At 42.8% G+C, this 14,741-nt stretch overlaps 1 protein-coding gene across 3 annotated transcripts; it reads left to right on the forward strand.

Annotated features, from left to right (window-relative positions):
- The first annotated feature begins 272 nt into the window (after positions 1 to 272).
- On the forward strand, positions 273 to 6,778 carry LOC133926626 (uncharacterized). 3 transcript variants are annotated; one of them, XM_062372644.1, is made up of 8 exons: positions 273 to 778; positions 862 to 1,197; positions 2,122 to 2,180; positions 2,293 to 2,421; positions 3,593 to 3,728; positions 5,860 to 6,034; positions 6,108 to 6,413; positions 6,521 to 6,778. In XM_062372644.1, exons 1-7 carry the CDS (start codon positions 302 to 304, stop codon positions 6,131 to 6,133), a joined length of 1,338 nt encoding a protein of 445 aa, XP_062228628.1. In that variant the 5' UTR covers positions 273 to 301; the 3' UTR covers positions 6,134 to 6,413; positions 6,521 to 6,778. The 3 variants fall into 3 exon arrangements, with proteins under 3 accessions (XP_062228628.1, XP_062228627.1, XP_062228626.1); XM_062372643.1 differs by having other exon boundaries at positions 279 to 778; positions 5,860 to 6,413; positions 6,518 to 6,772; XM_062372642.1 differs by having other exon boundaries at positions 279 to 778; positions 5,860 to 6,413; positions 6,521 to 6,771.
- The last annotated feature ends 7,963 nt before the right edge of the window (positions 6,779 to 14,741 follow it).

The raw sequence follows: 14,741 nt of genomic DNA on the forward strand, positions 1-14,741 counted from the left end.
CAGGAAAATTCAATTCCTTTTGGAATCTAATTACTAGAATCAAATTCAATTCATTGCATCCAAACGGACCCTTAAATATCGTAGAAATTTTTCACGAAAGATCGGCAGCTTTTTACGCAGTCCAGATCTCATCGTCCCACAGTTACAGACGATTGGACGGTCGCCTCCCAGGAAAGCAGAGGTCCGCGTGCGAGGAATCCCCAGTGCGCACACCGCACAGGCAAACACAGCAAAGCACACCGCTTTCGGCCCCACCACTCACCACTGCAGCTCGGCGAGCTCGTGGCTTCCGGAAGAATCAATGCGAAAACTAAAAAGAAATTGCAAAAAGACACCAAACCCAAGTCCAAAGCCACCGCGCAGCAGCCCGCGACAACCACCGCACCGAGCTCGTGGAGGGGGGGCGGCCATGTCGGTGGGATGCGGGCTGGAGTGCGTGGTGTGCCTGGGGTGCGCGCGGTGGGCGTGGAAGCGGCTCACCTACATCGGTGCCTACGACAGCGAGACCTGGCCGACGGCGTCGCCCGCCGACTTCGAGCCCGTCCCGCGCGTCTGCCGCCTCGTGCTCGCCATCTACGACCCGGACCTCTCCAACCCCAAGTTCGCGCCGCCCGGTCGCGGGTACTTCGACGTCGACCCCAAGGGCGTCGTCAAGCGCGCCACCTACGACGACGTCGGCACCGCCTGCCCGCCCTACATCGTCTACGTCGGCCACGCGCACAAGGAGATCATCCTCGCCGTGCGCGGCCTCAACCTCGTCCGCGACGCCGACTACAAGGTCCCAAAGCAGATCGCCGTGAAGAGACGCGCCACCGAGATTTGACGCGGCGAGATTTGACGGTTTATCTTCTCTTAGCGCAGGTGCTGATGGACAACAAGCTGGGGATGCAGATGTTCGACGGCGGGTACGTGCACCACGGCCTGCTCAAGGCCGCAAAGTTCATCCTGGAGCGGGAGACGGAGACGCTAAGGTACCTGCTGCGGCAGTACGGGCCCGAGTACAAGCTCATCTTCGCCGGCCACTCGCTGGGCTCCGGCATCGCCGCGCTAATGACGGTGCTGGTGGTCAACAACCGCAAGGAATTCGGGAACATACCCAGGAGCCAAATCAAGTGCTACGCGCTCGCGCCCGCGCGGTGCATGTCGCTCAACCTCGCTGTCAAGTACGCCGACGTGATCAACTCCGTCGTGCTGCAGGTATGAGGACTAGATCACGTGTTCAATCTTTAACGGCGGTGGTGCCGTACTATCATTAGATGTCGAATTTGCTAACCTTCGGACAATTGGCGTGTTGGAATGGTACGGGGGGGAGGGTATGAGGAGCAATTTGGTCAAATGTGCTTTGCTTGTGTCCTGATTGCTATGTATAGCAAAGGTGAAGTAGATTGATTGTACAGAACGGTAGGAATCATGTTGCTGGAGTAGTGCCCTGATGGAAGGTTGTTTGGTGGATGTTGGTTGTATCTATTTATGATTCCAAGACATGTTTAATTCAAGAAGCACCTAAGCAAGTAGTACTAGTAAGTTGTATCCTATTTTCCAGGGGCGGATGCAGCAAGGGGGCGGTCCCCCACCCCCCCACCCAGTGCGCACCTTGGGTACCCCTAGTCCCTTATAAGAAACAAGTGAGAATAGGCAGCTGGTTCATAAATAAATGTGTGGCCGTGACAACCTTCAGTTTGTTACTTGTCTGTCTCATTAAATTTTAATTCTCACGTTGTATTCCTTCCATCATTGATGTTGACTTAACCCCCCCCCCCCTCCCTCGTTTCCGATTTATGGCTCCACCCCTGCTATTTTCCACGTTTCACGATGAGACGATTTATTTGTTTTATGTAGAACGTTGAGTTTATTGGGTAGTAGAAGGTTTATTTCTGAAGAAACTTCGATAATGCTCTTGCCATGTAATATGGTGTTTGTGGTGCTGCAACTTGCACGCAGCTGCTACATGTTGTTTGTTTCTCTGTTGCTATCTCGTTTCATGCTGAATAAGTGAAACAGTTCATGAACACAAACTAATCCTATGTTGTCAATCTAATGTGAAAATCTATCATCTTTGGTACTAATTACATTGTGATATCTTCTGAAATTTATGCACTCACTGTATGATGTATTTTCCAGGATGACTTTTTGCCAAGAACACCAACACCATTAGAGTACATTTTTGGGTTTATCTTCTGGTAACTTGATCCCATGCACTGTCTCCAAATGCTTATGTAGTTCTACTTTCTTTCAGTAAAAAAACTGCATGTAGTGATTGATTTTTTCACCAGGCCTTTATGCTTTGGACAGCTTGCCCTGCTTGCTATTCCTCATTTGCTTGAGAGATACATTGAAACGAGACAAGAAAAAATTTAAAGATCCGAGAAGGCTGTACGCTCCTGGGAGAATGTATCATATTGTTGAGAGAAAATTTTGCAGGTAATTGGTGTCTTTAGGTAGTACCTGCTACTGTTTTTATGTTTATGTTGTAAATAATAAATAATAAACCTACTCTTCTAGGATAAGGAAGCTCCAGCCTGTTGCTTATTATTCATGCTACATCCTTTTTGATGATTTAAATGAAGGATTTTACAGTTTTCCAAGGCGGAGGAAATAAAGTCCAGCAGCATCATATACAAAATGAGGAACTGTAGTTCACAGAAGAATGCGATAAAAGCAGAGGCCTCTCTCTCCGGGCTAGAAACAAAAACGAAAGTGCTTGCATTCCATTAGCTAGAACCTGACAATCGAAGGCGTCTAAAAAAACTGGAGCGGGACTGATCTAGAAAGATTCAATGAAGGAACTAGCCTTACTATTGTAGGACCGTGTTCCCTTCCTGTCTATCTCCCTTCGGTCTGGTAGTTCTGCTTCCGATGCCGGAGGAGCAAGGTGGGATAGAAGGGTAGTTTCTGAGTTCAAGATGTCTGAGCTTGGAGGTTCCGCCCCGCAGGGGTCCCTCCGGTATAGCGTCGCGTTGGTCACTATCGCAGAGTGGCATTTCTGGTGCCACTCAGTGGGCATTATCATTTCTAAAATTCCAACCATTTTATTCATTTGGAAAAACCCAAAAAAGGTCTTTGTGTTTATCTAATAGAAGCAACAAAGCTTCAGTGTGCTATGGCATGCTTCATCATTAATATTCATCATTCACTACTGTTCTATGGCATGCATTTTCACAGCTAAAGAGGAACTGAGTATTGAGGAATATGAACTTCATGTATTCTTTTATATTGTTTGAACAGATGAAGGATAGCCTTGTTTTCCTTAAGTTCCTTGTGTGTTTCTGCTGGTCAATGGCCAGATAAAGTGAACCAAAAATCTAAAAAAATTGAGGTATTTCATTATTGATTGGTTACAATTGGTAATCTGTCTCATCACATAAGCTAATGAGTAGAGATTATTGGATTATTATATAGGGAAATGATTCATGTCAGTACCTAGGTTTTATTCATGTTCGCACACAACGGTTTGCATAATACATGTACGACCAGAAAAAATCATGAGAAATCTTGGAGATACATTTTTGAGATTTTTTTTTTTTTTTTTTGCATTGTTGTACACAAAAAGTGTGTTTTTACGTCGAGAATGACTAATGCTACTCATCTGTAGATGTGGAAGATTCCCGCCTGACGTCAGAACTGCTATTCCAGTGGAAGGACGATTTGAGCATGTTGTGTTATCATGCAGTACCACTTCTGATCATGCCATTGCTTGGATTGAACGAGAATCACAAAAGGCTTTAGAGGTATACACACATTATTTTACATGTTACTGATTTATTTTAGCAGTTTCCCGTAAGCTTTCCTTTTTCTGCAAATTGTATGTATCATATTGATGACATATTTATCTAAATCTAGACTGTCTTATACTTATGTTGATATGTCAATGTACCCTTTTTAAATAATTTGATAAAAACGGTTGGGAAGACTAAAGACCCCTACAGTATATGGAATATAAATAACTAATATAAGAATAAATAGTATTACGAGGTATGTACTGACTCCTAATTAGGGGAATTCAACTAGAAATTATGGAGCCATCATCCATGTTTGCATGACTAGCTTCTTATATGGTTTTGCCCTATGGATAACCAGAGAAAACTCTGCGCAAACTGTCTTTTTGAAGCAGCTATGGGCAAACTGACAAAGTCTTATTCTCAAAGATAGTCTTATTCCTATGAGTCAGCAGGACCAGAGTTTCATCTTCAATCCTTGAAAATTTGGAACCAAGAAATTCATTCTGTGAAGTAGATTCCTTGTATTCAACCTTTCAACCTACCATGGAGGAGCAGCTGAAGAACTCGTGTTTCCTTATGTAACATGATTTCCTAATCCATTTAAGAGGTCTTGGGACCTTTTGGTTGATCAATTAAGAATTTAAGATGAAACAGACCTGTTGTGACAGAAGGTCTCATTAGTCGTCACTTTCTTTCTGTTCAAGTGATCCAAAAATGCTGCTAGAGTAGCAAGCTGAGAAGAAGGGATTGGCGAGAGCTTAGTATCATTAATCTGTACCTGACTGATTTAATCAAGTTTCGTGACACTACTCACAGAAAGGTACCATGCTGCGGGTTATAATATACTCATCCATTGTATACACCAAAGTGCCACAAGCGCGCAGCAATGACTGAACTGCTTTGATATACGTATGGGTAATGGGTCAAAGCTTACCGCTTCTTCCTCCAATTTTTTCTGAGCTGTGAACTAATATTACGTGGCAGTTTGGCCTCATTTGGTAATTCACAAGTAGCACATAGTAAGTCAGGTACCTTGGATGGGCTTTGTAGCCTTGTAGCATGTATTTTTTATGTGATTTTATATAGGAATAAGTCCATATTACACCCCCTCAACTCTTCAGTTTGTCTAATTTCGACCCCAAACTCTTAAACTGTCTACTTTAGGCCTCTCAACTTTCAATATCGGAGCACTTTAGACCCCAAAGCCTATTTCAAGTTGTTTTTGGATGACGTGGAATATTTTTCATGTGATGTTGCGTGGTTTTTTGGTGATGTTGTGTCCTGGTGTCACGAAGGCAGCCAAACACAATGCGTCGGCTGTAGTTGCTCTGCTCATGCTTGGGGTCGGAAAACCACTTGAAATAGGCTTGGGGGTGTATAAGTGCTCCAGTATTGAAAGTTGAGGGGGGCTCAAGTAAATAGTTTAAGAGTTTGGGGTCAAAATTAGACAAACTGAAAAGTTGAGGGGTGTAATATGGACTTATTCCTTTTATATATTCCAGACTAGCCCTACATAGTAAGATAATAAGGAATCATCCTAAGTTGTTGCATACATTTAGATAAGAAGGATACACACGCTGGATGAGCTTGTGGCCTTATAGCAAGATCTGCAAGCATTAGTCTCCTTATTGTGTGCATGGAGCATTTTAATAGATAACTGGTTGATAAATGAACAGGATGTGCGAACACCTGGCAAATGTAGATTTGATTTCCCAGGGTCTGCAAGTGAATGGTGCAAAACTTTTTCTTGAAAAGAAATGTATTTTTTATGGATTTATGGGGCTTTATGTACCTTGGTTTGAATTAGTAAACTTGAAATGGGGCATACATGTTTGAGATTTGGCCTTGCCCATTTATCCATTTTGCTTCTGTGACTTCTCTTCTGCACATTTTTCTTCCCTAAGAGCTAGTGTAAGAATTAGAAAGTAAAGTCTGTGTGTTGTCATGATTTTCCGTAGTAAATTATATATGGAAGATATATAATTTGACTTGGAAGAGTCATTGCAAACAAAACGGAAATGTGCATCCTCGTAACAGCAAACATTGCAGAGCTCCTATGTGCTGGAACTTGTGGTTGGTTGCAGAGCAAAGTTTGCAGTGAATATTTCTTTATGATTACAGCTATATCTTTTTCTTGCAGCTAATGATGGAAAGGGAGAACGCAGTGACTCCACCTCCGCAACAGAAGATGGAAAGATTGCAAAGTTTTGAGGAGGAGCACAAGAATGCCCTGCAGAGAGCCAAGACCTTAGATGTTCCTCATGTAGAGGAAATTCAGGAGGATGATAGTACTGCACCACCCTCTGATACTCATAGTGAGACGACTACAGAACCAAAATCCACAGGAAGAACCAGTTGGGACGAACTGATGGATAAACTTTTCACCAGAGATGAAGATGGAAAACTTGTTGTGAAGAAGGACATCATGGCGAGGGACATCGCTATCGAGTGATGATGATTCTGGGACTACTTTGCACATGTTAATTCATTCTTTTAGCCAGCTGTTTAAAAGAGTAAGTTGTGGTTTTCATATTGAGTCTTTTTGAGGTTGAGTCTTTTTTTTCCAAGGGCTATCTCGCTTATATGTAGAGACATCATCTTCTGTGCATTTGGCCAAGTCTTGTAAATTTATGAGCAGACTTTGTACACTGTTCCCATCAATGGATCGCAAATTCAGAATTTATTCAGGCAAAGGTAAAGAGCTTTATTCTACTGAATTCACCTTCTTTTTTGTTCATTCTTTTGGTGATGATGGACGCGAGTTCATTAACTTGAACTTGGAACCAAATCCTACACAGCAGGATGTAAGGGTGGTTGTTTATTGGAGGGAGCAGAGAAGGGGATCACGATCATGGAGTTCGTGGTGGCTATGGTGGGCGGTGGCTAGGATTTTGGTGTAGGGAGGCGGCAGTGTGAAAGAGAGAAAGCGAGGTTTGGTTAGGCGCTAGGTGTCTGGACGGCAAGAAGAGGGTTTTTTTTTTAATTTTTGTTTATCTCTTTATTGATAATTTGTCTCTATATAAGGCGGCTAGGTTTGGGCATAGGGAGGTGGTGACGTGAGAGAGAGAAAGCGAGGGTCGGTTAGATATCAAGTGTCTAGATGACAAGAAGAAAGATTTTCCTTTTAATTCTTACTTATTTTTTTATTGATAATTTATCTCTTTTTATATAGAGACTAATTTGACTAATCTATTACAGTTTGGAAAGTTGAAAAATGCTAATATAACAGAAAGTTTTGAAAAACACTAATCTACTTAACGGTTAAGAAATGGTGTGGACCTAATCGCCACTACATTACTCGTAGTATTGTTTACGGCTGTGAACAGTATCCATGAGTGGGCTTTTGAGCTAGTCGGTCTTATTGGACCATGGGCTAGATCTTAACCTATGACATATCTTCCTCCATTCACTTGTAGCTCATCCTGGAGCTATGAATTGGGGAAAGCTCTGCATGCTACAAGGTAGGGGTTATATGGGTGAACGGTTCGAAATAGATCGGAACAGGGCTAACTGTATTTGAAACCATTTTTTTTTTGTGGGAAATAGATTTGAATACGAATAGTTTGGATACAAATATGATCATGGATAATATCAAAAATGAATACAAAACGAATATGGATCGAAAAAATACAGTCGGTAATTATTTACCGGAATATGAAAGACTACTCAAATTGTATATAAGACCATAACAAAAATAAAGAACATATTCATACTTGAAAGTTACTATGTAGTAATTGAGATAATATAGTCTATACACTTGGTCACTTGGATAAAAAACAACATAACTCAGTTCATCACAACTTCATAACTTCACATGTTATACTTGATACAAGTTCATACAAACACATAATACTTAAACTTAGTTCATCATAAACTCACAAAACTAGTAAAAGCCTAAAGATAACATATATACAAATGGAATAGAGGGTCTTCTTCAGGTGAGCCTACCGCGGTATAGATAGCGTCCCAAATGCCACCGTTGGGTAGAATAGGAACCGGTAGACAACCACGTCCATTCCCTTGATTGGCGTCTCGTATGGTAACTAACGATTGAGATAAAAGTATCCCATTTAAAAAGTTAAGTATGTTACCCTTCCAATGGATGACACATTTAAAAATAAAAAATACTTTATTATCTCGCTCTCAAAATTCAAAACACTATCAAAATTATCATAAAAAATTCTAAATAATTTTGGTGATATAGAGGATACTTAGATTTAGCCCCAAAAAAATTCAGATAAAATATATGATATTTACAATGAGAAACAAAAAAGACAAATTTCATTATACACAGACTGTACGATAACAAATTTCATTGTACACACTGTGTACAATGAAATTTATCTTTTTTGTTTCTCATTGTATATATCATATTTGAATTTTAATTTTTTTATCTAGATTATAGGATCCTCTACAACATATATATAAGAGAGAGAGAGTGAGAGAATTTTCATGATTATTTCAATAATATTTTGAATTTTTTTAGCATTAGAATGTTGTTTTAGCCCTGGGTTTCGGATAATATCTGAACTCAGGTAGTCCAAATATCTGATGCTGATACCGATTATGTCGGAAACTGCTATGACGATTCAAAAAAATATCCAATGCTGATTCCGAGCCAAAAAATATCCGATGCCGATTTCAAAAAAACTATCAGTTTCTGATTCCGACCCGGATCGGCCGGAAACTATCCGAGCCATTTTCACCCCTTGGGCCATAGTTGAAGCTCGAGGAAGCACCATGTTGAAGAACGAGTTTTGCTCCCATGTGGCTCCCGCTGGTGGCGCCGTGCAGTGTGGATCATCATTGATGAAGTCACGACCATCCACGATGAAGAATAGGTTTTTGCAATCATGATTGTCGCTAAACTTCTCGTCGCACTGAGGGCAAAGGTTGAGACACCACCTCTCCATAATCTCCTTTCTAGAGGCGCTTGATCGGCAATAGTCTTATAGGGTCAGTATTTGGAGATGCCCTAGGGCCTCTGTCCTAGGCGTGATCTCCAAGTCGGTCGCAGGTGGCAAATGAGAGTCTATGACTACTGAAGTCCTATAAGCCTCGGTGAGGGACGTCGTGACCTCGAACACCACAAAATCTTGTGTAGCGACCGTGTGTTCCTCCTGAACACTAGGAGCTGCCATAATAACACGTTCTTTGTTGTGCGCGACTAACCATCGATAGAGAAATTTTTTGGATCATGGGAGAAAGTAGATGGTACAGTGGAACCTACGGAAAGGAAGTCTCCGGTCACATCCTCCGCAGATTCTAGAGAAGTAGATGAGATGGTGCTGCGCGTGTCAGAGAAAATATCATGGAGGACGGCGTCGATGCCGGTGGAGGAGTCGTCATCGGGCAGACCTAGGAAGACATGGGTAGCACCTCCTGGCGTCAAGATAGGGTGGAAGACTGACGTCTAGGTGATGTTGCAGGAGTGTTCATCTGCCGGTGGTCGTCGAGAAGCGTTGGCCATAGCCTCCGATGAAGCTACTGATGATGGGACGATGGCATCTGGCAGGATGGTGATTGTTGGTGGTGAAGTAGCCTGCTGCAGATCATCCTTGTTGGTTCATCCTTGTTGGTACAGGCATCTGAGACTGCGGTCGATGCAGTAAGGGGGAAGAAAGCTTAGGCGCTTCTTTTGGATCCCGAGGAATGTTGAGGACGGTGAACAACTCATTGACACATTATCGGCATTCACGACAAAATTCCTTAAATTTCCAACAAAGATCCTGTGACGAAGGTGTAGGATTGGCAACGAGTGGAGCATAAAGATCGGAGGAAATTGGAGCATCATAGGTACTGTTCACGGATGGAACAAGAGGCGTTGGTACTGTTCATGTGATGAATAGGCTCACGTTTGTCATTGTCGAGGTCATGTAGTCCTTTGCGATCGCGTCAGAGTATGTAGATCTTGAGTTGACTGCAGGATCGATCCCTCCGATGAAATTCATAATGTCATAGTGGTCTCTAATAATAGATATAATTGTGGTTGTTTATTGGAGGGAGGAGATGAGGGGGATTGCGACCATGGAGTTTGTTGACGACTTTGGTGGGTGGTGGCTAAGGTTTGGGCGTAGGGAGGCGGCGGCGTGAGAGAGAGAAAGTGAGGGTCGACCAGACGCTAGGCGCCTGTGTAGCATCTAGACCCCTAAGTAAGTGGTAAGTGTTTTGATGATTAATGGCAACCGTATTATTGTGACTAATGCGTATGTTTTGAAGGGAATCAAAATTCTTTAGTTCACAATGATTGAATGGGTTTTCTTAGTCCCTCATGGAATTCTATTGGTCGATCAAAGGACATTTACGTCAAGATTAAGAATCTTCTAGTTCTAAGTGTCACAAGGTGATGAAGGATACTTAGAGTAGACATAGGTCTTCTTTTTATCTTTTGATCATACTATAAAGAGGGCTAAGTGTCATACCTTAACCTAGTTGAGTCTAGACTTAGTTGGATGCACACTTATGAAATTCTAGCATTATGTAGCTCAAAGAAGCTCATGGGTGACAAGTTGAGAAGTTAGAACTCAAAGTCCATTGAAGTGGACGAGTTCCAAAAAGTTTGTTCTCACCGGATTGTCCGGTGTGAGAAGGCTTATACTCATCGGACTATTTTTCTTCTCTGTGAAGATTTCAAATGACCTCTTGGATTGTCCGGTGATGGAAGGAATTTTGCACCGGAGCATTTAACAGAAGAGTCATTTTTTAGAGAAATTTGAAGTTACATGCACCAGATTATCCGATGATTTGAAGGACTCATACACCAAACTATTTAACAGAAGGACCATTTTTCTGGAGAAAATCAGAGTTGAACTGACCAGATTGTTCGGTGACTTAAAGGAGTTATCACCGGACTATTTAACAGAAGCTTGGTATTTTTAGAGGAAATAGATTATAACTCACCGAACTATCCGTTGATGCTATGTGGAAGAACACCGGAGCATTTTGCAACGGCTACTAACAACTGTCAAATCAGCGTGTGGAAAAAGTTAACTCACCAGATTGTCCGATGTTAACAGAGGCGTTTGCACCGGACCATCCGGTGTTAAAAAAAAGTGAGTGGTTAGGCAACAGCTAGATTTAGACCTCTAGCCTATATATACCCCCTCACTTGGTTTCATTCAACTCTTTTGCAACCCAGAAGCATTCGTACACAATGTGTATCACCTAGAGGCAAGGAAGAGCACTTGAGGTAATTTGTAAGTTCTTAATTGAAGATTAAAGACTCCATTAGTTCTTCAAGAGTAGTGAATGTACATCTAATTGTTGTTTAGGTTTGATAGGGATCAAGTGAACCAGTTAGCTTGTTATTCTTGGTGGTTGGTAACACCTAGCCGATCGTAGAGATTGGAGGTGTTCTCGGTGAGCTTTTGAAGGTCTTGTGGGAGCCCCGGGAAGCTCGTGTACTTGGTTTGATGCCCATCAATCCGGAGATGAAAAAGTGGCAATCACTAGTGAGCATTTGAGTCTTGATGACTTAAGGGGAAGCGACATCCTTGTGTGGATGCTCCAACGAGGATTAATGGAGAATGCCAACTCTTTGATACCTAAAAAAAAACTTGGTGTCCTCTTTCACTACTCTTGTTACATTCCGCATTTTACTTCTAGCATTTCCTTAATGCAAGTTTAATTCTGCACTTTACTTCTGTTCTATATGCTTGCATGTTTGTGCTTATCATTTTAGCTTGCTAGGTCGTCTAGTTGCTTTTATTCATTCTAGGCTAAGATTACTCTTTGTTCTAGAATTCGATAGTTGGTTTAGTTTTTTATTAGTACCCTATTCACCCCTTCTAGGGCCATTAGATCCTTTCAGCCTGGACAACAAGAAAAATAGTTTTTTTTTCTAATTCTCGCTTATCTTTTTATTAATGATTTGTCTCTATTTATACAGAGAGAGGCTAACTGGACTTCTAAATAATCTATTACAATTTGAAAAGGTCTGAAAAACGCTAATCATAGCACCTAAAATAAATCTTGTAGATACCCATTTAGCTTCAGTGTTGAACCGTTGGACAAATCTTTTCTAGGTGAGCTTTGTTATATGATGTGCATTGAGAACGCCACATATGTGCATTGTTTTGTTCTATGTTTATGACAAGTTACATCTCGAATGTAGAAAACAAATACCAACGCGCTACCCTAGCTGATCCGTTTTCCTAGATAAGGGAGTAAAAGAAATCGAGCATCAATGAAGAAGAGACAATTGGAGGAAATAATCCCAGGTCTAACCGTCTACACGGCTTATTGTATACAATCTTGGATTTTATATTCATTTATCCATTCTCTCCCCGTTTGGAGAAGGGCTGAAGTATAGCGGTTAACTAAGAGGAAATTTTCACTATTTTTAATATAATGTCACGCTAATCGTTAGCGTGTTCTGAAAAGAAACCAAAATTTTCACAGGATGTTTGGACAGAGAATAATACAAAAGATAAATCCTCATCTTCCGGTGTCTCTTTGCACCTGGAAACACTGAACTCTGAAATTTCAACGGTACACTAGCACACAGTGGTATCAAGAACTGTGGCGACATGCATTATCCAAAAGAGAGATTGTCGATCGTTGCACAGTAGAGCTTGGTCATGGCACTGCTCAACGTCCTAATCCGCATGGGCACGTACAGCCGTGTGCCCATTAATTCCTGGCAGGTTGCATCACCCAATTTCAACGGAGGACGAAGAATCTATGATCTATCTCCAACTGTGCAACTGTTCAATCCTCTGTGGCTGGCGATGCTGGATTGTGCATTCAGATTCAGAGCACGCAGGCACAGTGGTTCGTGCTCCGTAGCACTACTGGCCATCATCTGATTCTGGGCAGTTAATTTCATTGTCGGTGAATCTAAGAATTATACCGTCTCTCTCTTGTTCGATAATAATAATTTCAGTGCCTCCGAGAGTGTGCCCTGTGCACACATTTCCACTCGAACCTGTAGGACTTGGAGCCTGTTTGTTTTAATTATGAATAATAGATTATGTGAACAAACGTTGTTCGAATATGAAAATATAATGTCACAATCTACATCTAGATTATGATTTAATCCACAGTTTACTCTGTAGATTTGTTCAAATATAAAATAGATGTCACAATCTAGACCTAGATTATGACTCAATCCACAATTCACCATGCAGCAGCTTATATGGATTGTGTAGAGGGCAAAAACAAGACTATCTCTTTAGTTACCATGTATTTACCAACCTCTGTCATTGGCAAGTCATCTGATCAAATCATTTTTCCCCGTCTCCTATCACTCAGTCTCTCCCTGAGTTCTATCACTCGCTCGCTCTCTTGTGACTCCAGCTCACTCTCATGAAACCCTAGCATCACCACTCGGAGATGGAGGGCCTCCCTGGCACTGTGGAATGGGATCCGGTGGATGAGGTCGACGCGGCGGCGCATAGCCCGGCTTCCTATGGTTGTCAACTCTTTCCTAGCGCAAGCTCATCCTCCAACGTCGCCCTTGCCACGTCTCCAAGTGTGGCGGCCTAGCCTAGCGCACCTCCTGCTACATCTCCAGGTGTGTCGCCCTCTAGCCGTATCGGCCCACCCTGTCGCACCTCCAGGCGCTGCGACCTGCCCTGTTGCCTCCCACTATCGTGGCAAAGGTGCAAGTGCAACTCGTGCTTCATCTGAGGTAAACAAACCAATCGCAATTTTGTGTGTGGTTGTGATTAGTGCCTGATGTGTTATTTGTAGCTACAAGTGCGTATACATGTACTGTGATTTGTAGGTACAAGTTCATCTTAATGGTTGACTGATGTGGGATTTTAACTAATTGAATCGTTTGACTGATGTTTAGCTGTTGCGTGAAGCAGTGAACTAGAACACTCATGGGCGAGCAGACGTTGGTTCATGGGTGTACATATGTACACCCAAATTTTTTTGCAAATTATATATATATATAATATTATCTATTATGTATGTATTAGATATTCAGCTAACTAGCTAAGCCCACGTGACCAGATGCAGCCCAGTTGCCCATGGCCACACCCACCCCACCGGCACATAGCCCATGCGGCTAAGTTGACTCACACAGCACACGCATGAATCCAACAGTCAACATCTCAGTTCTCCACAGTTCGTCGAAACCTAGAAGCAACAATATAGAGGGTGGTGGTGGGCCTAGCAGCGCACGGCGGCAGCGCGGGCACCAGAAGGGCGGAGGCGGGCTTGGCGCTAGCCGGGCACGGCGGTAGTGCGAGTGCCAGCAGGGCGGAGCCGGACCTAGCTGGGCACGACATGGGCGAGGGCACTGCCGGTGCTAAGGCAATTGCGAGTGATCTAGAATTTTCTATTCTTGCTGCAATTGCGAGTTAAGACATGGATCTAGGCTTTAATATTATAGTTCAACAACCATTTTATAGATCAACCAGACATGTTGATATGCTACCTTCTCTTTCTAATAGAGTTTATTGAATATGGATGTAGGTGTTTTAGTTGCAATGAATAGATACTAGTGTCATATTCTGTATGTGTGTCTGGTGGTCGTGGTTCACAACAGCTCTAGCCCATATTGCCATGATTTGACCGACATTGACATGGTCATAGCTCATGACTCACTACTCACGTGGCCACGCATAGCAGCCTAGGTGCCCTTGAGGCACGAGTGATGACCACGTGCATGAGTACGTCGATTTCTGATAGGCTGAGACCATGTGTGTGACTGCGTGAAGACTGCATTCTTGAGATGGAGGACGGCGGCGGTGTGAGCGCGAACGAGGCAGGGGTCACGGTGGCGGGGCGTGGTGTGGGCACGGACTCGAGCCTGGAAGGCGGTGGCAGTGGTAGCATGGGCTCAAGCTAGGCGGGACGTGGCGGCGGCATGGGCACGAGCAAGACGAGGTGCATGTGGCTACACGCGTGAGTATGAGCACAATAGGTATGTACACCTAAATTGAAAACCCTGATCCGCCACTGAGGACACTGCAAGCAGAGTTGGCTATTCAATGTTAACATCAGTTCTCAATTATCTAGTGCCAAATAACTACCGTTTGTACTGAATTATTCAAGTTAGATGAAAGGAAT

This window comes from Phragmites australis, chromosome 8 (genome assembly GCF_958298935.1).
Source record: "Phragmites australis chromosome 8, lpPhrAust1.1, whole genome shotgun sequence".
NCBI lineage: Eukaryota > Viridiplantae > Streptophyta > Magnoliopsida > Poales > Poaceae > Phragmites > Phragmites australis.

Coding starts and splice junctions, on each gene's coding strand:
- LOC133926626 (XM_062372643.1), top strand. CDS start 302: ATGCGAAAACTAAAAAGAAATTGCAAAAAGACACCAAACCCAAGTCCA. Junction 779..861: donor TCCGCGACGCCGACTACAAG/GTCCCAAAGCAG, acceptor CTCTTAGCGCAG/GTGCTGATGGACAACAAGCT. Junction 2,181..2,292: donor ATTTTTGGGTTTATCTTCTG/GTAACTTGATCC, acceptor TGCTTTGGACAG/CTTGCCCTGCTTGCTATTCC.